Raw genomic sequence first — 23,182 nt, 5'->3', positions numbered from 1 at the left:
TGCCCTTCTCTCTGAATCGGAGTCTCAGAGTGGCTTACCATCTCCTTTATCTTGTTCCCCTACAACAGACACCCTGTGAGGTAGGTGAGGCTGAGAGAGTTCTTACAGCAGCTGCCGTTTCAAGGACAATTCCGTGAGAGCTATGGCTGACCCAAGGCCATTTCAGCAGGTGCAAGTGGAGGAGTGGGGAATCAAACCCGGTTCTCTCAGATAAGAGTTTGCTCACTTAACCACTACACCAAACTGGCTCTCTGGGTAAAGAGATTCCAGGGACGGAACCTGGGACCTTCTGCATGCCAAGCAGATACTCTACCACTGAAGAAGAGGTTATTATACCCTGCTTTTCTCTACCGAAAGAAGTCTCAAAGTGGTTTCCAATCTCCTTCCCTTCCTCTCCTTACAACAGGCACCTTGTGAGGTAGGTGGGGCCGAGGGAGTTCTGAGGGAACTGTGACTGGCCCAAGGTTACCAGATCCTCTGATCCAGCATGAAGACTTTTTGCACTGTTGGAATAGAAGGCCTCAGCTATGGAATATAATTTATTTAGTACTGTTTATCAACAGGGCTTTTTTTTGGTAGCAGGAACTCCTTGGCATATTAAACCACACCCCCTGATGTAGCCAATCCTCCAGGAACTTACAGTAGGCCCTCTAAGCTCTTGGAGAATTGGCTACATCCAGGGGTGGGGGCTAATATGCAAAGGAGTTCCTGCTACCAAAAAAAAAAGCCCTGCTGTTCAATGTGCAATGACCCAGATGCCTGGCATTTGGCGAAAGTCAAGCAGTAGAACAAAGAAGCTTCCATGGATGAGCTGTAACATATCAGCCAGTCAACTCTTAGGGTAAGGGGCTTTTCCAGGGTTGTAAATTATCCTACATCAGTGATCCCCCATGTACCTGTGGACACCAGTGACACCCACCAATGGTTTTCCTGGAGCCCATTTACTACGTCGCCAAAGGATATAGCCAATTCTAGCTTTCCTGTACCGCATGAGGAAGGAGATGTTTCAGAAGAGACCCTTTACATCTGCAGAGAGCACCCATTCAGAAAAACGGGGGTTTATAATAATTGAGGAAGCACTGATGGTTTGGTGTTAAACTGGCTTCTCTTTTTCAGCACACTGTCATAAGAACATAAGAGAAGCCATTTGAATCAGGCCAATGGCCCATCCAGTCCTACACTTCCACAGTGGCAAAAAAAGAAGCAAACAGGTGCCATCAGGAGGTCCACTCGTGCCCCCCCACTACCAAGAAAGAGCATCACTCGCCCCAGACAGTTCCATCTATTCCCTGTGGCTAGTAGCCCCTGATGCACCTCTGCTCCATATGCTTATCCAATCCCCTCTTGAAGCTGTCTATGCTTGTAGCTGCCACCACCTCCTGTGGCAGTGAATTCCATGTGTCAATCACCCTTTGAGTGAAGAAGTACTTCCTTTTATCCGTTCTAACCCGACTGCTCAGCAATTTCATTGAGTGTTACAGGTGCTGCCCCCAGGCATGTCATTCAAGTCTGGCTGAATCCTTCCCATGTAAGAAAGTCACGTAGATCTAGGCACTCTCCACCCCATCTACAAATGTCAATGCCATCAAGTTGCAACCAACTTATGGAGACCCCAGCAAGAGGCTTTCACGGAAAGGTGGGTTGCTTTAGCCTTTCTTGGTAGTCTCTTGTCCAAGTATTGACCTTGCTCAGCTTCCGAGATCTGGCAATATCGAACTATACCCTGCTACCTCCCCCTCAGCACAACATTAAAAATTATACATCAGGTATTTTCTCTTACTATATTTTGTGCTAGGCAATGGCGCATGTGGTTTACAGTATCTCCATCGAGGAGACTCGGAATTCCTGGCACCAAAGAAATTACTCAAAATGTACATGGAACTAGCTTGCCTTGCATGCTCGAACTGCAATCTCTACTCCATGTATCACAATTGCTTTCTCTCGAAAAAGTCTCCTCTTGCTGATGCGCTGACCTCCCCCAACCCACAATCTCATTTCACTGTTGCTTGCGTTCTCTGGTCCACTTAATCATAGTCTCAGGAGACCGATACAGGAAAATCAGCTTGGCAAAGAGTTGCTCTTCCAGTTCCAGCTCCCCTGCTTCCCGCACCAGGAAGATGTCAGTGCAGAGTTTCAGAATACGATCCACGCAGGGCAGCTCTTCGAACATTATAGAGCGCGAGATCCCATTGAAAAACTCTCGGATGAACTTGCCAATGACTAGGACAACGGACATGTAGAGACCCACGATGCTGGAAAGGACAGAAAGAGAGAAGCTGAGTTAAGAACACTGCAGAGAATTTGGGAGAAAAAGTCCAAGGACAGAGCCCTTGGAATAGATCAGCCCACCAGTACTTAACATTTGTCTTGAAAAGCGCAGGACAGACAATTAAGCTAAAATAGTTTCCTAAAGGTGTCCTCTGTTCAGCCTTATTTATGGATAATGGGTTGGATCCTGCAGATTCCATTCCACGACTGGCTCTTGCATCCTGGGAGGGCTTCTTATGCCATGCAAAGGTGCTGTTACTGGAATAAGGCCACAGGATCCAGCCCTACCAGCTGTTCCACTCAGCATCATTTAAAAAAATGTAAGTCTTGAGGCCCCTCCCTTACCCTGCTGGCCAGCAAGGAAATGGGGAAGAGTTTGCTAGCTGCCTAGTAGCTGCTGCATAACATCTCACTGAACATATGAAGCTGCCTTATACTGAATCAGACCCTTGGTCCATCAAAGTCAGTATTGTCTTTCAGACTGGCAGTGGCTCTCCAGGGTCTCAAGCTGAGGTTTTTCACACCTATTTGCCTGGACCCTTTTTTGGAGATGCCGGGGATTGAACCTGGGACCTTCTGCTTCCCAAGCAGATGCTCTACCACTGAGCCACCGTCCCTCCCCCTCCACTGACTTGGTTCTCTTGCTACGCAGCTCTTTAAGGCCTGGGTAAGCCCAGAGGCACGAATGATCTTTTGTCCTTTGGCTCTTAGCCTGAGGATGCTGGAGCTTTAAACCGGCAAGAAGATCAGTCGGGAAAGAAAGTCCTGCTTTAGCCTTGCTTTCCCCCCATTATTTCTCTTTCTTTTTGTATTGTATGCTGCTTTGGATCCCCACTAGGGACAAAAGCATGAGCCAAATAATTTAAAAATTTAAAAGCTAGCCAATCCTGGGCACACAGAGGGGTCACCACGTCTGAGTCCTTGGTTTTGGCTTTGGTTTTCACTGCAAAATGTAGGGGATCCAGGCCGTGCCTGGCAACTAGTAGGAGGCTCAATGGGTGGGGATACAGGAAGGACACACCTTTCTGTACGTCTTTATGTCACTTTTGGGGAAATCCCAGAATCAGAGTTGGAAGGTGACATACAGGCTATCTAGTCCTGGATTGGCCTTGGGTCAGCCATAACTCTGGCAGAGGTTGTCCTTGAAAGGGCAGCTGCTGTGAGAGTCCTCTCAGCCCCACCCACAGGATGTCTATTGTGGGGGAGGAAGATAAAGGAGATTGTGAGCCGCTCTGAGACTGAGATTCGGAGTGAAGGGCGGGATATAAATCCAGTGTCCATTTACTTCTAGTCCAACCCCCTGTTTAATGCAGGATCAGCCTAGAGCATTCCTGACAAGTGTTTGTCCAGCTGCTGCTCAAATTGCTGGCAATTCCTAGAGCTACCCCACATCTGGCAATTCCTAGAGCTACCCCACATCACTTCTGGGTTTTCCATGGAAGTGACACAATTCCCTACTCCGTTGTGGCTTGGAGCCATAGCAGGAGGCCAGGCAGCCGTAATAGTTAATGAAAGCGACACTTTCTGCAGGTTGATAATTCCAGAGGGTAAACTTTGTTTTCCCCTGGAAAAAAATAAACAGGAGTCTAACAGAACCTTAAGGCTAACAATATTTTATTCCAGAAAGCTTCTGTGTCTGGAAGAAGCAAGTTCTAGTCCAGGAAAACTCATGCCGGAATAAAATGTTGCTAGTCTTCAAGATGAAACTGCGCCCCTGTTTAATGCTTCGTGCTCTCTTCCTTAGCTTATATCCAGCTTGTTCTCTTTATGCCAAACAGAGAGCTTTCCTTAGCGGGGTATTGTTGCCTCAGAAATGGTGGGCAGGTCCACAAAAGGTTCTTGCTATGAATTGATTCAAGGAGGAGAGAGCCCTTGCGGAGGTCAGCAAAGGTCATCGTTCAGATACACTCTGGAAGCAATAGTGAAGATGTCATCAGTACAGAGATGGACGTAAACAGACATTTTGTTCTTATCCAGTTTTAAGAACATAAGAAGAGCCCTGCTGGATCAGACCAGTGGGCCGTCTAGTCCAGCAACCTGTTTCACACAGTTCTGTGGCTCAGCACACAGTTTGCACTGAGAACAAAAACAAAAAGTCAGCGGGAAGAATATGCTTCTTTGTGCAAGGATAGAAGATATTAAGCCTAACCATTCAGGGAATTCAAGCCCCTTTTTGTTGGGCTCTTCCTGCATAATAAATATTGTTTGACCCCCCACACACACATTTATTCTTTAGCAAGACAGTCCCACACAGGGCTTTTTTTTGGGGGGGGGGGGGTAGAGAAAGCCCAGCAGGGACTTATTTCAGTATCTCTAACTTCCAGACATCAAGTTCACAGCATAAATGTAGAATTCCGCAGGTTCTCTTCTCCTGTACACTGTACACCATTGCTGAAGTGTCTGAACCAAGAAGCCCCTGATAGTCTGGCAGTCATAAAACCTGTTTGTTCCCAACCATCACTGGCCCTTTAGTGCAATGGCCTACTGGGAAATTCCCCTGGAACTTAAATGATCAGTCTGTCCCTGGTGAGACCGGTGACTGACAGAGCAAGAAAGCTTTCTATTGGTTGCCCCATCCTTATGTCCGTTTGGAATGGGTGGGATATAAATGGAAAGTAAATAAATAAATGAATCCTTATGGAATAGGCTATCTCTTGAACTAAGTGCCACCTCTTGTCTTAGGCTGTATTGCTTGAATGGATAATGTGCCATCAAGTTGCAGTTGATACATGGCGACCCTATTCATGGGGTGTCGAAGGCAAGAGATGAGCAGAAGTGGTTTGCCACTGCCTTTCCTTCATAGAGCAACCCCAGCCTTTCTTGGTGGTCTCCCATCCAAATACTGACCACAGCCAACTCTACTCAGCTCTCAATCTGCCATTCAGCACAGCAGGCTTTCCTCTCTTGTAGTGGCATATACATTTATGCAAACTCTAAGCAGCTTTATTCAGCCCTTCCTCCAAAGACCTCATAGGGGCACACTTGGTTCTCTCACCCCAGCATCCTTATCCCTGCACCATTCTCCACCCCAGCTTCCTTATCCCTGCACCATTCTCCACCCCAGCATTCTTATCCCTGCACCATTCTCCCACTCCAGCACCCTTATCCCTGCACCCTCCTCCCACCCCACCATACCTATCCCTGCACCATTCTCCCATCCCACCATCCTTATCCTGCACCATTCTCCCACCCCAGCATCCTTATCCCTGGCACCATTCTCCCACCCCAGCATCCTTATCCCTGGCACCATTCTCCAACCCCAACATCCTTATCCCTGGCACCATTCTCCCACCCCAGCATCCTTATCACTGCACCAGTAGTATTTTCTCTGAAAGGCATGTCTTCCATGGATGGGAGCAGAAGAACTGAATATGCTGAAAGGGGCTATGGGGAACTTTCTATACACTCTCAGGTAACACAGCAGAACTCTTTTGGGTTGGGTTTTTTTTTTTGCTCACAACAGCGTATCATTCCCCTTTGGAATTGCAGCCCAAAGGTTCATTTCTTCCCACTACAAGCTGCTGGAAAGAATGGACCATGAACTAGCACAGACACCAGAGGGCAGTAAAGAGTTGGTAAAGGGCCACACCTTCCCTCTGTCCACTCCTGAAGCTGTTCCTTCATTACTCAGAATTAGGACTGAGTGACAACCCCCAGGTGGTAGCTGGAGATCCTCAGGGCTTCCAACAGAGATCAGTTCACCTGAAAAAAAAGTCTGCTTTGGATTGTAGCCCCACCCCAAACTCTGCCCTTATCAGGCTCCACCCCCTAAAATCTCCAGGTAGTTCCCAATCCAGAGCTGGTAACCCCCACCCAGAATGCTATTCTTAGGGGTTCCTTCCTTCTGGTCACTTCCCTTGTCTCTTTGTCCTTCTGTAAATCCTGAGAGCCAGTCCTGCTTTCCACAATCTTTCTCCATCTTAGCTTAGATAGCTAGCCAGAAGCCTTTACTCTGCCTTTCCTATCTAGCATGGAATTCTCTTACGATATACAGCTTCTATTTCTTCTCTAAGTAACAAGCCTCAGTGTGAACTTATTCCTCAAGCAGCCAGACTATAGACTTCTGCTGTGCACAAATTCAGCTCTGCTCTTGCAGGCCACAAGCGGAAACTTTAAAAGGATGGGCTGTATCATGTGGACTTACAGAAACAAAATATGGCATCCTTACCCATGTGCCGCCAGGAATCCCAGGCTGGAAGGGCTGACCTTATCGTTGAAGATATAGAGCTCCATATTTTTGCCGCATTCATTACCCGAACAGCCAGGCCTCTGCTCCTGAACGATCCACCACTCGGGAACATGGCTTGAAGAGCTGTTGGTAGGCAGCCGCTGAAGTTTTATGAGGATGTCTCTGTAGAAGGTCATCTTGTCAATGTCCTTTGGCTTGAGAGGGGCTGTTTCCAACAATACAAACCACAATTATGGTTATTCCCTTCCTGCCCCATCTTCTACCCAATTCTTGCATACAGTGGTACAGTGCTGAGAGGAGACAGTGGAAGTAGCAAGGGTGGCAGGCCTCTTGGTATGGCAGGAGGCCTCCCATTGGCCTTACCCTCTGCCACTCCAATTGGTGGCAGGAGAATTTTTTAAAAAACCCTCAGCATCATGTGAGCCACTGCATCCCTTCTGGGTGGAAACAGGTGGCATAGGGTCGCTCTAGGAATCACTAGAAACTCTATGGTTTTACCATAGAGTTTCTAGTGATTCCTAAAGCGACCCTATGCCACCTCTGTTTCCACCGTACTGGTAACCCCATAGAGTTTCCAGTGATTCTTACAGCTAACCTACTTCAATCTGGATTTTCTCTGTAAGTGACATAGTGGTGCAACACAATGTCACAGCCTTTCCCTGCTCCCATCCCTGACCCTCCTGCCAGTCACCAGACATGGCCTGGCCTAGGGAATAAAGAGCCTGGATCCAGTCCCCCCCTTCTAGAGCACTTTATCATATCTGCCACTCTCCGTCTAATTCCACGCTCCTGAGAGGCTTCGCATTCCCATTTCAGCCAAAACTACAAGGTGATTTCTAGTGCAATCCTAATCCTATATCCTTGGTTTCAGAAGAGTGTAACTCTGTGCATGATTTTAATGAATCTATAGTTGGTGTCCCAAATCCTCAGTCAATGTGGGGTCAAATTAGCATATTTTAAGATAGAATTGCCCCAGTCATGTAGAAAGGAGGTGGGTGGATGTCCAGTTTTCATAGCGAAAAAGGGTGTGGGAGTGATTACAAACCACATTCCCCCTGGAACAAAGCTGGAGTCCAGTAGCACCTTTAAGACCAACAATGTTTTATTAATGTAAGCTTTCATTAGATGATGGAATGGGGTACAGTAAGCAACATCATCTGATGAAGTGTGCATGCACACAAAAGCTTACATTCTCAATAAATCTTTGTAGGTGCTAAAGGTACTTCTGGACTCCAACTTTTTTCTATTGCTTCAGACCAGGGATGGAATTCTAGCAGGAGCTCCTTTGCATATTAGGCCACACACCCCTGAGCTTTCAGGGCCACACACCCCTGAGCTTTCAGGGCTCTTTTTTGTAAGCTCTTAGAGGATTGGCTACATCAGGGTGTGTGTCCTAATATGCAAAGGAGCTCCTGCTAGAATTCCACCCCTGCTTCAGCCCAACATGGCTGCCCATCTGGATCTATCCACATTCCCCCTGTACATCCCAAGTGCTTTTCTGCTTTGCCGAGCTTTCATATAGAAAGTGAACTCAGTTGGGCACAACGTGTTTGGGACAAGGAAATGCCAGGAGTTAAGTGGTAGGTAGGGATTGTGGCTCAGCAGGAGAGCCTCTGCTTTGCGTGCAGAAGGTCCCAGGTTCAATCTGCAGCATCTTCAGATAAAAAGGTGCCAGTAGTAGGTGATGTGAAAGACCTCTGCATGAGACCCTGGAAAGCCGCTGCCAGTCTGAGTAGACAATACTGACCATGAGGGACTGATAGTCTGACTCACATAAGGCAGCTTAATGTGGGTATGTGGAGAGTTCTGTGACTTTCACCCTTTCCTCCTTTTGCTCTAAAAAAATCCGGCAACCCCACTTCCTTTTCTGTTTTTGGAACAGTTATTAGCCCTTTTCCTCCACTGAAAAGTGGGGTGCAGTAAAAACTAAAAATCAAACAGGTTTGGTGAGAAACAAACCCATACGCATGGAGCAGCTATGGCCTCATCTAGTATGGCCAGCGTTCGGTTTTCAGATTTTTTGTTGAGTTGTTTTGTTTTTAAAAGGAAGAATGCTGAGAGCCAGTTTGGTGTAGTGGTTAAGTGGGCAGACTCTTATCTGGGAGAACCTGGTTTGATTCCCCGCTCCTCCACTTGCACCTGCTAGAATGGCCTTGGTTAGTCATAGCTCTGGCAGAGGTTGTCCTTGAAAGGGCAGCTTCTGTGAGAGCCCTTTCAGCCCTACCCACCCCACAGGGTGTCTGTTGTGGGGGGAGAAGATAAAGGAGATTATAAGCCGCTCTGAGTCTCTGATTCAGAGAGAAGGGTGGAATATAAATCTGCAGTCGTCGTCTTCTTCTGGGAGCCTTGGAAGATCACATTTTGTGCCCTTTTCTTGTTCCTGTAGCCCAATTGTAACGGGTGAACCTGCAAAGTGGGCTTCCCTTTTTTTTTTTTTTTAATCTCACCTCAAAGTTGGCTGTTTTTTTGTTTTCGCAATTCATCTCCTCGCACAGACTTACCCACTTGCAGCCGATGTGCAATTTTAGCATCTGTTCCGCTGGTAGCCCTCAGGTATTTTGGAAAGACACCTGGAAGCAGACTGAGGGGAGAGGGAGGAGAGAAGGGAAACCCGAACCTTAATGTATGACACCTTCTTATACTAGACTGTGCAATTCACATTAAACTGTCAAACAAAGCAGGAGTCAAGTTGCACCTTTAAGACCAACAAAGTTTTATTCAGAATGCAAGCTGAATAAAACTTTGTTGGTCTTAAAGGTGCAATTTGACTCTTGCTTTGCTCTACTGCTTCAGACCAACACGACTGCCCACCTGGATCTATCTACACATTAAACTGTGTTTACTTTTCACAGCTTTATCCAACCAGCCCTTTCTCTAGAGGGCTAAAGATGGAACACACTCTCTTTTATCCTCTCAGCAATCCAGTGGGGTTGAGAGAGCCTAAGATTCATCACCCGCTTGTTTAAAGCAAGCAAGCAAGCACATTTTGTGAGCAGGGGCTGTGGCTCAGCAGTACAACACCTGCTTTGCATGCAGAAGGTCCCAAGTTCAGTCCTCAACATCTCCAACCAAACGGAACAGGTTGTAGGGGATGTGAAAGACCTTGGTCTGAGACTCTGGAGAGCTGCTGCCAGTCAGAGTAAAAAGCACTGAACTTGCTAAACTTCAGTATAAGGGCAGCTTCGTGTTTTTAAGGCTGATTGGAGCCCAGAATGTCAGCCGGAGCTTTCTTCTTGGTCTTAGTAGAGACATCCTCAAGGCTATTTGGTGCCTGAGGAGAACAACTTCTTAGCCACCCCCCCAAAAAAGAAAAGCTGCAAGGAAGGTGCCACCCTTGCCCTTCTCTCCCCCAACACCATGAAGAAGCTACCCACATTCATGCTGTCCTCACTGCTACCTAGGCTGTACCTTAACACGCTGCCACGCTTCCTAACAGAGGTCAACCGGGAACCAGAAAGGGCCCTGAAAAAAGGTCCAGACCTTTCACCCACTCGCAGTGGAGAAGGAGCAAATTTGCTGTGGACTGCCCACTGGGGTCAGGGGCGCCTCTTGGGCCTTCTGCTTGCCATGGCAGACCCCAATGCAGTGGATAGGCAAGGGGGTGACAAAGCTAGTTTGAGTACCTTAGGCAATTGCCTTGCTGTGCTAAATGGATGGGCTATTCTTGGTCTTCTGCTGTTTCTGACTGGAGATGTCCCAGGACTGAACCTGGGAACTTTGGCATTTATGGCATCTCTTCTGCCACTGAGCCACAGCTCCTTCCACTGTCCCCCTCCCACCAAAGGCTGCCCCCAGCTCCGCAAGAAAAGAAAGCTCCTGAATAGTTTCCAAGGGCAAGGCTATAAGCAGGGGTGAAATTCTAGCAGGAGCTCCTTTGCATATTAGGCCACACCCCCATGATGTAGCCAATCCTCCAAGAGCTTACCAAAAAGAGCCTTGTAAGCTCTTGGAGGACTGGCTACATCAGGGATGTGTGGCCTAATATGCAAAAGAGCTCCTGCTAGAATTCCACCCCTGGCTATAAGGTCCCCAAAGAAGCAGGGAGGTGAACAATATGGCACTGACACTGGTTCTGTCCTGTTCCCACAGAGCATGTGGACGATTTCTTTTCGTATTCCTTCCTCTTCATAGCGCACGGTGTGTATGCCGGATGCTTCAACGTTCTTCACAAGAGAGACGTTCCTGATATAGGAAAAGAACAAGCCATGACTGGAAAAGTTCATTTGTTTATGCCCTTCTTTTCTCACAAAAAAAGGACCCAAAGTGGCTTACAATGGCATTCTCCCTTCTTCCCTTTTATCTTCACAACAACCCTGCGAGGTACATTAGACTGAGACTGTGTGACTGGCACGTCCATTAGGCGACCTTAGGCAGTTGCCCACGGGTGCAGCCCAGGGGGGTGCTGAATTGGGTGCCGCCCCCTCCAGCTGCGGAGGGAGCAAGCAAACGAGGAAGGGAGAACCGCTGCCCTTCCCACTCACAGATAAAGGCCTCACCAATCAGCCAATCGCCAGCCCCTTTCACGTGCGCCTTCCAGCACACTTTAAATTGCACAGGAGGAAAGGGGCGGCAGAGGCAAGGGTGGCAGCATGCATGCATATGGACACGCATCTGGATTGCAGCATCCATAGCCAGGCTGGTCACACTGCGCTGCAGCACTCGGCATGGCTGCCCGCACAGCAAGGAAGGGAGCTCCGCCCCACCTCTTAGATGCCCCAGGTAAAGTGGCTAAGGCAAGGTGAGGTTGGTTGGGCAGCTGTGGGGTGGGGGAAGATTGGGGGTGGGGGGGCCTCGCCTGGGATGCTGTATGGCTTGGTGCTGTCATTGGGGCAAAGGTCACTCAACAAGCTTCCAAGGAAGAGTGGGGACTCGAACCTGAGTCTCCCAGATTCTGTTCTAACCAGTACAACACACAAATACAATTTGGGATAGGGAGTTGGGAAGGATTCTTTATCTTGTGCTATATTTTTTAATTAATTTGTATTTTTTACATCATTTATAGTCCACCTTTCTCACAGAAGGGGGAGAAGTCTAGGATGGCCAGGCAGGGCTACCTCTGGACAGGTATGTTGTAAATTAACCCAGAAAGGAAGGACAGATTTGGAAAGGGGGAAATGCCTGATCGCTCGACAGAACAACGAAAAGGGCAGCTGCTTAGGATTTCATGCAAATACCTGAAAAGCATCCAGTGAAAGTTGATATAGATAGCGGGAGAATTGGAGAGCTCGGCAATCATAGCTTTCCGACTAGCTGGACTGATGCTCCACAGCAGACTGGCATTGCCTTTGATTTTAGCAACCACAATATCCTCTGGGCTGTAGTTCACTATAAATTGCATAGCGGACTGGAAAAGAAATTCATGAGTTTTTTACCCATTAATCATCAAGACAGGGAAGGTTCTAGCATTAGCGTCTCTTTTGCTTTTACAGGCTTGTTCAGGATACAGTTTCTCCACTTCTTATGTGATTCTGGGCTGCGGGTGGCTTGCTAGTTTGGTCTCATCAGCCTATTTCGGTCTCATCATCCATTACTGTAAAGTTAACTCAGTGTCCTGGAGAGGGGGGGAGGGGGGCTGAAAACACAGCAAGGCTTCCTGTCCTATTCTGCTTTAAATCCCAAGCTGAGGGTCTAGCTGTACAAGAGATGCTGAAAATGTCAACCTGGGGGCTTCCTTCCAGCCGGTGAATAATCTTTACAGGAAGGCAAGGAAGGTGAGGCTAGCTACAGCCATTTTAAGCATCAAAACGGTCCTGCCCCTTCATACTACAAAACCAATGCATGGCCAACAGGAGGATCTGCGTTGTGTAGCTAATTCCCAGGTGGGAACTGTAAACCTAAGGCAGAGCACATGGCTGTGATTTTATTCTGGGGGTGGGGGGAGTGGCTGGCAGTTCCAGCGACATAAGGGACTGCTTGCAATTTGTGCTTTATGAACTTCTGTGCACTCAGAAGATACTTACGGGATGCAGGCTGTATTGAGTGGTGAGGTCGTTGTATGCTGAAGGAGTAAAAGGAACCAGATTTTGCTGCTGAGCGCTCATGGTAAATAAGGACTAGGAGAGAGAAAGAAAAAACAGCCCTGCAGAGAAGCTGATCTCCGACAAAACACATCACGCTTTGAGCAAAGTTCAAAGCTGCAGTCAAGTCTAACAGCCATTTTGTGCTGGTGTTTATCAAACCCATGGACTCTGCACTGTGGGTCAGTTGTACTTCAGTACCTGTCTTTTAATTTACGTAAATTGAAATTATCTATCCTGATTTGTCGTTCTGAAAACGGGGGACCTAGAGGCAAAAGCATGGAAATGTACAAAACAAGCAAATAAATTCAAAAAGCAACATACCAAGTCTGCTATACCCTAATCTACATGTGAAATTAACAGCCTATCATACCCTAATCCATACACAAAATGAATACCCTAATCCAAATGTGAAACGAATACCCTAAACCACAAGCGAAACTAATTGTGTGTGGTCCTTAATTCCTCTGGTAGCCCATTTCGATGGGTCTGAAAAGGCCCTCTGGTGATTAATGCTCCCTCTAAACTGTGGAGTCTTGTGAGCAAAACTTCTGCTTTGTGAGCTACTGGCATTAAAGTTGTGAACCAACGATTTGGTTACTGCATCAATCAGTCTGCTCTGGGGGCATCCTTTTTGAGCTAAGACAAAAATGTGTGAGCCAGAGGCTAAAAAACTGTGAGCTACCTCATGCCAACTCAGCTTAGAGGGAACACTGCTGGTGATTATGGGGGAAATGGCACCCATGGAAGGATACAACAAAGAAAGTGCAGGAAAAAATTCTGTGTGGATGCGCTACTGCCACTGAAAATGCCTCAGCATTGGTAGCAGCAAAAAGCTATATGCAGAAGCATCTCTATGTGGAAGCATCTGACCTTGCCAAATCCGCTGGCTACAGCAGGTATATATCATACAGGTGCTGCACCATGCACAGTAGGATCAAGCACTAATGCTTCATTCCCATCCATCCCCTTTTGAAGAGATATAACACGGGCTCTTCTCAGGACTTGTTTTTGAGCAGGAACACACACAAATGTAGTTCTGGCTTGCTTGGCATCAGGGGGTGTGGCCTAATACACAAATGAGTTCCTGCTTTTTTCTACAAAAAGCCACGCGAAACAATGGTGATGCCATGGGGTGTGGCCTAATATGCAAATGAGTTCCTGCTGGGCTTTTTCTACAGAAAAAGCCCTGGCTCTTCTGAATTCTCATTATAATCTCATGTGCCCCTATTCCTTTGGGGTTTTTTTTCTTATTTATTTTCCAAAAGTGTGTTTTGCGCCTTCTAGTGGTCACTTTGATATTTCACTGTTGTATTTTCAACATGTTTCCCTGCAGTTTTAAAGTTCAGGGAAATATGCTGGGGATACAGCAATGTGAAATTGAAGCAACTATTGGAGAGAGCAAAACAAATGCAGAGAAGGGGGTGGGGAATCCAAAACAAAAGGGGCACACAAATGATGAAAATGAGAGTGCAGAAGAGCCCCGTGGGGTTTGGATGTTTCTTTGGCTTTCTTTGGATAATGTGAATGGAGCTCCATTGTCAAATATCTCCTTACTCAGCAAGCACACACAAACAGAGACAACACACATCCCGTCTTACCTCATAGCCGCTGATGGTGATTTGAATGGACACATCCAGAGGCTGGTTGGTCACTCCAGCCACCGATTTCAACAGCGACATAAGAAGTAGCGGGAACCATATAATACAGATCAGCACAAAGATAATGACACCCCCCATCCCATACTTCACAATCAGTTTTTTCTTCTGGCCAAGAGGTTGGGGATATTTCTGCAAAACAGGAAATGGGGAATAATCAAGGAAGAAAGCAAAAACATCCCCTAAAACATGAAATATATACACCAAAAATACCAAGTCAGGTTGGCCACAGCCAAAGCATTAGGAAATTGTAACAAAAGGGGAAAAAAACTATAAAAGTAATAACTCTTGATACAAGTCTTGGCTTGCTACTCTGTATTTTGAAACAATTTATTGTCAATATTATTAACAAAAAACATTATACACTAGATGCCAGATTTTAACAACATTGGCAACGTTACAATAAAGGGTTGATGTTACCGCCACAGCAGCAGCAGCAATGGATTGCCTAGGTAACTATCCATTTCATTCACTTTCTTCAGGCTGCAGTACACTAGGTAAAGCCTTGAATTCAGTAATAGAATACCCAGTATTTCCTTCAAATTTATATTTAGACACTCTCCAGCTTTTACAATTCTTGTATAGACAGTTGCAGTTGGAGCCTCAGAGATCAACAGTCTTCCATAAGGGGTTATCCTTTGTCAAATTCAAAATGTCTCTGTGCTAAGCCTTAGGAAATAGCTGTTCTGAATCAGAGGCTCTGTCAGGTAACACTTCCTGGTCTCCTTCCTCAGAGTATACAAAGCCAAGGAGGAGGAAAGTGCCTTTATTTAGACTGGCGTGCAGCCAAAGCCTTTGAAAAGAGCCTGTGAATCCAAGGCTCTGTCACACCACACCTTGCCAGAGAGGGGGAAAGATGCCTTCATTCAGGCTGGTATGCAGCCCAGACCTTTGAAAAAGAGCTCTTCTGAGTCCAGCTTTATCGAATCATGCCTTTGGGGGAAATGGGTGACAAAGAGCAGGCAGCTCTGTTGTGTGAACACCTTAGGCAGTTGAGGTACAGAGAATGGCCATTTAACAGCACCATTCTGAAGCAACAGTTGGCCCAATCCTGCTGAGACGCCTTTTTAGCTATAATGACACAGTGGGAATCCAGAAACATTTCTTTTTTAAATGTAGATTAGTCTTCACTGGAATGAGTACTGATGACAAATCTTCTCAGCCTCAAGAATAAGGTGAGGACCAGCCAAGTTTAATACGGTCAGAGACCCATCCAAAAAAGAAAGAAAAATAAGTAACAAGTGGCATTAAAAAACCCCCAAGGTATACAATTCAGCTTGGGCACAGTATAAAATATTATACATTTCAATTTCCATTTCTAATTATAAAACCAAGTAAATTGAAATATTTCATAGACTTTCTCCTGCCTCTTTGCTTTTAGCAATTCTATCAAACACTGAGTTTGCTGACTGTCAGGCTATAGGAGAGAAGTCTGGTTTCTACACCAAGACTTCCCAAAGATTCTCAAGTGCTCAGACATAGAGCCTTTAAATCATTACCTAGAGGACCATGAGCTTGGTCTGCCTGATCCTCTAATGGAGTGCCCAGCTCAATATAACCCACCTCCACTAGAACTAACTGTTGTAATTGAGAGAGGGTACACCAACTTGAGATTGGCTACCTCACGGAACAATCCTGATCCATGCAGTTTTGCTGAAAGGAGAACAACAACTGCAGGGCCAGATTAACAATTAGGCCAACAAGGCACTGGTCTATGGGCCCCCACACCTTTAGGGGCCCAAGGCTGGCTTCCCCCCCCATTTTTTCACCTGCTTGAGCCCTCCCAGCCTGTATGCACAGCCAGAAACTGAGCCGCTCTTTGCCTGACTTGCCTAGTGTGGCTACTGCTGGTGTAGTTGCCAAGTTTGCCTCTCTCTGCCTCTCTCACACAACTTTGTCAAAGGGGCTTTTGAGAAGGTGCTTGCAGGCTGCAGTGGGGGCCATAAGTGGTGGAGCAGGCGCTCCAACACTGAGATAATTTGCAAGGGGGCCCCCAAGTTTTTGACTGCTTAGGGGCCTTCACAGGGTTTAATCTGGCACTGAACAACTGAGAATTTTGTTGTGGCTGGCCTGCACACTCACAGTCATAGTATGGGACTGCGCACAAACCGCAATGATTAACAGTCAGCTTAAATACTAATAAATAGTACTAAGCACATATTATCTAATTTCCTTGATTTTCTCCACAGTCAATGACTCCTGCATCTTGACACCCCTGATGTTAGAGATTTACACATCAAGGGCCACCATTCCTCACATGCATTCGTAAAACACAGTGAAATGGAGACCACAGTCTGCTGTGAAGCTATGCACACAGAAGCAATGTTCCCCTCTAAGCTGTGGAGTCTTATGGGCAAAAATTCTACTTTATGAGCTACTGGCATTAAAGTTGTGAGCTGCTGCATAAATCAGTTTGCTCTGGGGCCATTTTCCCTGAGCTAAGAAAAATATGTGAGCCAGAGGCTATAAAACTGAGTTGGCTCACACTAACTCAGTTTAGAGGGAACACTGCACAGAAGTATGGCTCAAGATTATTGGGTAGTGTGCTGTTGTAATCAGGGCTTTTTTTGTAGCAAAAGCCCAGCAGGAACTCATTTGCATATTAGGCTACAATCCCTGACATCACCATTGTTTTGCATGGGGCTTTTTAGTCAAAAAAGCCTAGCAAGAGCTAATTTGCATATTAGGCCACACCCCCTGACACCTAGCCAGCCGGAACTGCATTCCTGCTCAAAAAAAGCCCTGGTTGTAACTATTTGCAGCATTCTGACCTGGACGGCCCAAGTCAGGCTGATCTCATCTCACCTAATTGCATCTTATTTTGGCCAAATGTCATGGAGTCTAGAGTCTGCTTACTGAGTTCTCCAGGTTTAGGCTCCATCACGTATTAAGGTAAGTCACTCACTTTCTCAGATTCTCTCCAACATTTCATGATGAAAATATTAGCATAGATATCTTCCACACAGATCCAACTGGACAGGCTGAGAGTTGTGTCCGTCCAAACCCAATCCATGGCCGCCCTTAGCTCTGTCAAGAAAGGTATCAGGCGAAATCTATACCCAGGAGGGGGAAAAAAGAACACAGGTCAATGGCAGGGGTCAGTATTTTGCTTTAACTACCTGTGGAGGGAACTCTGGCAAGTAGGTACTCAGGAAGTGACTTGACTGCATTTTACAAACGTTCTAGAATGGTTTACAGAATGATACAGTTTCTCATATTCTGAGGCCCTCTTTATGCTACTAATATATATCTGTTTTATAGCATGCCAAAAAGTACCTTGGGAATTGTAGTTTGGTACTGAGACTCCTCTGTTCCTACTCCCACCCAGACATAAGAACTTAAAAAAAGCTCTGCTGGATCAGACCAATGGTCCATCTAGTCCAGCATCCTGTCTCACGCCATGGCCAACCAGTTCCTCTGAATGGCCAACAACAGGACATAGAAGTCAAGACTTGTGGTTATCATTATGTTCTCTGGCTGCAAATTCCATATTTTAAGCACTCTCTGTGTAAAGAAGTATTTCCTATTGTCTGTCCTGAATCTATTGCCCATCAACTTCATTTCATGCCTAGTCCAGCATCCTGATTCTGGTCGAGGACTTGTCTATCTATGGGACCACCTTTCCCCATATGTTCCCCAGAGAGCACTGTGTTCGGGAACTCAAAATCTACTATCCATCCCCAGACCAAGGGAGGCCAGACAAAGCTCCACACAGGCCAGGGCCTTCTCAGTGGCAGCACCAATGCTGTGGAATGCTCTCCCAGAGGCCATAAGAGCCCTGAGAAATCTCTCCCAATTCTGCAGAGCCTGTAAAACTGAACTCTGTCGGCAGGCCTATAACAACTAAGTGGGAGAAGGCTGCCTCTTCTATGCTGCTGAACAATACCATCAGAAGGACCACTAACAGATAATTAGAAGAACTGTGACATCAAAAATAATCCGATCCGCCTATGTCAAAATTCTTGTATAGCACCAAATATTGAGTTTTAAATTGTTATTAAGTTTTATCGTTTTAGAATTGTAACTGAAATTGTTGTTTTAATATGACGGTGAGCTGCCCTGAGTCCGCTTGCGGAGTGGGCGGTATATAAATCTAAAGTAAAATAAATAAATTCACAAAGTGGCCAATGAGTTCCTCTGGGGAGCCAACAACAGGGCATAGAGTTTAGAGCCTCGGAACATGGAGGTTCCCCTCCGCCACCATGGCTTGTACCATTGATATACTTATCCTCCATGAATCTAACTAATCCTCTTTTCAGGTTGTTTATTCCTGTGGCCATGGCTACATCCTCGGCAGCAAATTCCATATTTTATTTTACACACTCTCTGTATAAAGAAGTATCTATGATATGTCAAGAAGATCTATCAATGGGGCTGACTCCCAGGGAAGTGCTCTTAGGATGGCCACAAGTCATATGCACTTCAAGTGACCTGTTCTGTTTTTAGCCGGAGAGATCTGTAAGATTGCCCTGCTCCAGCCAAGGGCCACAGATGTATCTTTCAAAAGTGCCATTACTTCTCTTTCACAATGTCTGGTGCTCTTAGAAGCAGTGAGCAGAATGGCTTGACATTCAGGGAGATAACACTATCAAAATTCTTTTTAGGTTTTTAAAGCACACATAACCCAGAGCTTACCCTTGGAATAAGAAGAGGTTTATGCAGTTGTATCTCTTGGTCAGAAAGTTGCCCAAAACCCTTTTAGGGTAACCACACTTGATCTGAAATGCTGACAAGCCAAAATAGACACACTTGACCAAATACCACAGCTGGGCCACTGGGTTCCTGTTAAACCTCCTGCAAAGGAACAGAAGAAACACCTCCATTTCCCTCTTGAGCAACAGAAGACAGGCAACTGTTTTCTACCCCAGTGTTGGAAAAAACAGGCAACATCTATTCATGAAGATGCTGACAGACCAGCAAACAAGGAAGAGAAGATGAGGGTTTTGCTCGGTCAGATATACTTGGGAGAAGGAGGAAGAGAAGGACGATATTGGATTTATACCCCGCCCTCCACTCCAAACCTCAGAGTTTCAGAGAGGCTTATAAACTCCTTTACCTTCCAGTTTGGTGTAGTGGTTAAGTGTGTGGACTCTTATCTGGGAGAACCAGGTTTGATTCCTCACTCCTCCATTTGCAGCTGCTGGAATGGCCTTGGTCAGCCATAGCTCTAGCAGAGGTTGTCCTTGAAAGGGCAGCTGCTGTGAGAATCCTCTCAGCCCCACCCACCTCACAGGGTGTCTGTTGTGGGGGAGTAAAATAAAGGAGATTGTAAGCCACTCTGAGATTCTGAGATTCAGAGTGGAGGGTGGGATATAAATCCAATATCTTCTTCTTCCTCCCCCACAACAGACACCATGTGAGGTAGGTAGGTATGGAAGAGCTTTCACAGGAAGCCCTTTCAAGGACAGGTCTGTGAGAATTATGGCTGACCCAAGGCCATTCCAGCAGCTGCAAGTGGAGGAGTGGGGAATCAAACCCGGTTCTCCCAGATAAGACTCCATGCACTTAACCACTACACCAAACTAGCTCTCAAGCCCCAGCACCACTGCCAACCCCTCAAGGGCTTGCAGGACCCAGGAGGCAACAGCTGGAAGGATCCACGCCTCTTGCTTCCCCAGGCCACCTTGCCCAGTGGCACTGCCAGCACCTCAGGGGCTTTCCTTGGATTCTTGAGCACTGAGAAAAATGGTGTTCCCCTGTTCTGCACTTGTGCCAGAGGCTGCCTAACACCACCACCACCACTCCTCATTAGACATAAGCTTTCTTAAAGTTAGGTCTTTATCTAGCTACACAAGACCCCTCTTCAAAGATTCCTCATGCCATTCTTGGGACTTTGGGGGAGAACTAATTGCAGCCCACTGCCTTAAAGAAACAGTCGCTTTTCTGAGAAGGGATCCATTATGTGACCCCAGCAGCTGGATTAGAAATAGTTTAGAAGCTGTGCGTGCACCACATATTCATAGTTATTCAGACAGGAATATGGGCATAAGGCAGTTGGCTGAATGCAGGAAAAGATATACACGTGCTCAATATGGCATGGTTTGTACTTGACAAAACCACAAGACATTTGTGCAGCCGACACCTAGGCATATGTCCTGAACTCAATTGACATTCCACATCATATCTGCTTATAACAATAAGGACTGGTCGATGTCTACCTTAAATGGGTGCTAATACTGTTGTTCGTTGTTTGTTATTCATATAGCAACATGGCCAAATAAATGTGATGCATTTCTAGTTCTTGAGCTCCATTCTCTATGTAGTACCACTGTCAATGCCTTATGTACCCAATCCTTTTTCCATTAGCCTCACCCTGACAATCTCTAAATACATGTTCATAATATTATACATATGGATCTACTGTGTATGTAATGTGGCGTCAAGTCACAGACAACTTATGAGTAACCTGTAGTGTTTCCAAGGCAAGAGATGAGCAGAGGTGTTTTGCAAGGATCTTCTTCTGCATAGCAAGACCCTGGACTTCCTTGGGGGGTCCCCCATCACAATACTAATCAGGGCCAACCCTGCTTAGCTTCTGAGATCTGACAAGACCGGGCTATGTCAGGGCTAGAATTTTCTACATGCCTGTAATTTTCCAGAGCTGCAGCATTTATTTCTGCCACAGAATTGGGGAGTCTCAATTGCAAATGTTTATGCGCATGTGCAAGGTTCTGTCCCATTGTCCATGAACTTGAGTTGCAATTCAAGACCCCTTTTTTCCAGCCAAGCAACCTGCCCATCGTCATGATCAAGTGTGAAAGTATAGTCTTTTCAAGGGGACTAAAATGGATGACATCAGCAGCACCGCTGATTTCTTTCCCTGGCTTGGTCTCTCCGATCATTAACATGAGATTGTACCCAGCCCCGCTGCACTCAAATTGGACACTGTGGTACCTTCCTGTAACTCCAGGCAAGATGAAGAACATCCAGAAGTGGATGCCAAAGACAAGGACCACGTGGAAAACGCACTTTCCGAACATGTTCTTCCTCAGGTAGATTGCCCGGTCGACAATCATGGCAGCAAACTGCATCAGAAGCATCACGAGGAAAGCTTCGGGGACTTGGTCTTCAGAGAGGGATTCTGTTATGTCAGCAGCAGCTGAGTGTCTCTGAAAGGATGGAGAAGCATTTGTTTCTAACATACAGGTATGAAAGTAAAGAAGCAACCATGAGTTGGGGAGGGGCTGGAGATCCGTGGTTGAGCATCTAGGACCCAGGGTCAGTCCCCAAAATGGGCAGCAGCAGGTGATGTGAAAGACCTCTGGCTGAGATCCTGGACAGCCAACCTAAATAAATAAACCGATGGACCAAAGGTCTAATTCAGTATCAGGCAGCTTCATATGAGTTTTGGATGGAAGTCAGTAGGTATATCGATGCAATTTATTTGATAGGATTTTATTTGTAGCAATTTATTTGATAGGATTCCCCTAACCCCCCAAGAACCCTCAGACCTGTAGTTTTGTGAGGGTGCTAAGGATTGTCTTTTACTACCTGCTCTGCTCCTCCCCTCCAGCCCTTGGAAACAGAACTGTCAATCTCTAGGGGGGCAACACAATGGGAAAAGACATGGCAAGGTTGAGGTCCTGGAGAAAACCGTGTTAAAAAAATATCACACTCCTGAAGGTGCTGAAAAGTCTCTCCGTAATGTTGTAGAATAATGATGACACGCTTCCTAGGTTAAACACCACGTGTTTCAGTAGCGACCTTCGTCTGACCAATTATTCCTATTATCTGGAACCAATGCTCAAATTAATGCAAAAGCAGTTAGTCAATTTCTCTCTTATTATATTCCTTCATTTTTGGACTCTTTCATTAATATTGTAGAGTTTTGAGTCTATGATTGTTTTATGAATTTCTATTGAAAACTTGTGTATTAATTGCTGTAATCCTGTGTTATTACTCTGAGATATTTATGAATAGTAAATGAATTAACTGCATCATGTAATCGTTATAAAGTCACTAGTGTGATATTTTTTGAACACGGTTTTCTCCAGGACCTCAACCTCCAGGTGGGGCCTGGAGATCTCCTGGAATTACAACCAATCTCCAGATTACAGAGATCAGTGCCACTGGAGAAAATGGCTGCTTTGGAGGGTGGATTCTATAGCATTATAACTCATTGAGGTCCGCCTCCTCCCAAGCCCCAGGCTCCACCCCCACCCAATCTCCAGGAATTTCCCAAATAAGAGCTTGGGAGCAACCAGTGGTCATTTCCTAGAAAAAGAGGTGCTGGAGCTCATTGACACAACTCATTTGTATATGCCACACACCCCTGACATCACCGGAAGGTGTATTAAATTATATCAGCATCTTGAATTACAATTGTCATAATAAAACCTTACTCCCATCATACTTTTTAAATGACTTTCTCCTATGAAGATTTTCATCTGTCTGCATATGTATTGGTTATTTTCCCATTTTTTTTTTGTAGGGAAAAATATTAGAAAATTTGTCAAATCTTACAAATTCTCACAGGAAGTTTGAACAATGGAGCCCAGAAGCAAATATCTTTTTTTTTGGGGGGGGGGGGTAAGAAAGAAAGAAAGAGCACAATAAAATTTAAAGCAAACTCATTTGTTATGAGGGCCAGATCTGATATAAATGAGACCTTGTCGGGCCAGGCTGGGCCATGTCAGGCCAGGCCATGTGTGTACCTATTTAAGATTAGGCAGCAAAGATATAAACTTTTTAAAGGACACAAACAAACACAACTAAAAAAAACCCCTTAAGATAAAAAATGCTTGAAACATTAGCACTTGTTGATCTTAAAAAGTTGCTTTCTTTGTACTTCTCCAAGGGGATCCAGGGAACTGGGCAAAGGAAACTCTGGCTCTTTCCCTCCCTCCCCAGGAGACCAAGAGGGGGAGGAGCCTTAACCAATGGAGAAAATCAAGATTTTGCTCTGTAGCTCCTGTGCGATTGAGCAAGCCTGGCAAAGCAAGCTGAGATGCAGAAGGAAGCAAGAGAAAGGGAGAAGGAAGCAAATGACAGCCAGTTGCTCGGGGGGCTGATAGGAGCCCTCCACGGGCCTGATTTAGCCCCCGGGGCCA

The 23,182-nt window shown here is 46.0% G+C and overlaps 1 protein-coding gene across 1 annotated transcript in view; it reads right to left on the bottom strand.

Annotated features, from left to right (window-relative positions):
* Positions 1-1,767: 1,767 nt before the first annotated feature.
* The window catches only part of LOC132567283 (piezo-type mechanosensitive ion channel component 2-like), a 105,412-nt gene continuing 83,997 nt past the window's right edge, over positions 1,768-23,182 (bottom strand). The window contains exons 39-48 of the mRNA XM_060232969.1: positions 21,027-21,241; positions 18,768-18,926; positions 17,038-17,185; positions 14,076-14,264; positions 12,418-12,510; positions 11,632-11,801; positions 10,523-10,639; positions 8,959-9,038; positions 6,437-6,662; positions 1,768-2,252 (exon numbers count right to left, since the gene is read on the bottom strand). Of these exons, the coding sequence (XP_060088952.1) occupies positions 1,997-2,252; positions 6,437-6,662; positions 8,959-9,038; positions 10,523-10,639; positions 11,632-11,801; positions 12,418-12,510; positions 14,076-14,264; positions 17,038-17,185; positions 18,768-18,926; positions 21,027-21,241 (1,653 nt within the window). The 3' untranslated portion in view covers positions 1,768-1,996. The remainder of the gene's footprint in view (positions 2,253-6,436; positions 6,663-8,958; positions 9,039-10,522; positions 10,640-11,631; positions 11,802-12,417; positions 12,511-14,075; positions 14,265-17,037; positions 17,186-18,767; positions 18,927-21,026; positions 21,242-23,182) is intronic.

This window comes from Heteronotia binoei, chromosome 2, assembly GCF_032191835.1.
Source record: "Heteronotia binoei isolate CCM8104 ecotype False Entrance Well chromosome 2, APGP_CSIRO_Hbin_v1, whole genome shotgun sequence".
Lineage (NCBI taxonomy): Eukaryota > Metazoa > Chordata > Lepidosauria > Squamata > Gekkonidae > Heteronotia > Heteronotia binoei.
This window is presented reverse-complemented; position numbering and strand designations above follow the sequence as displayed.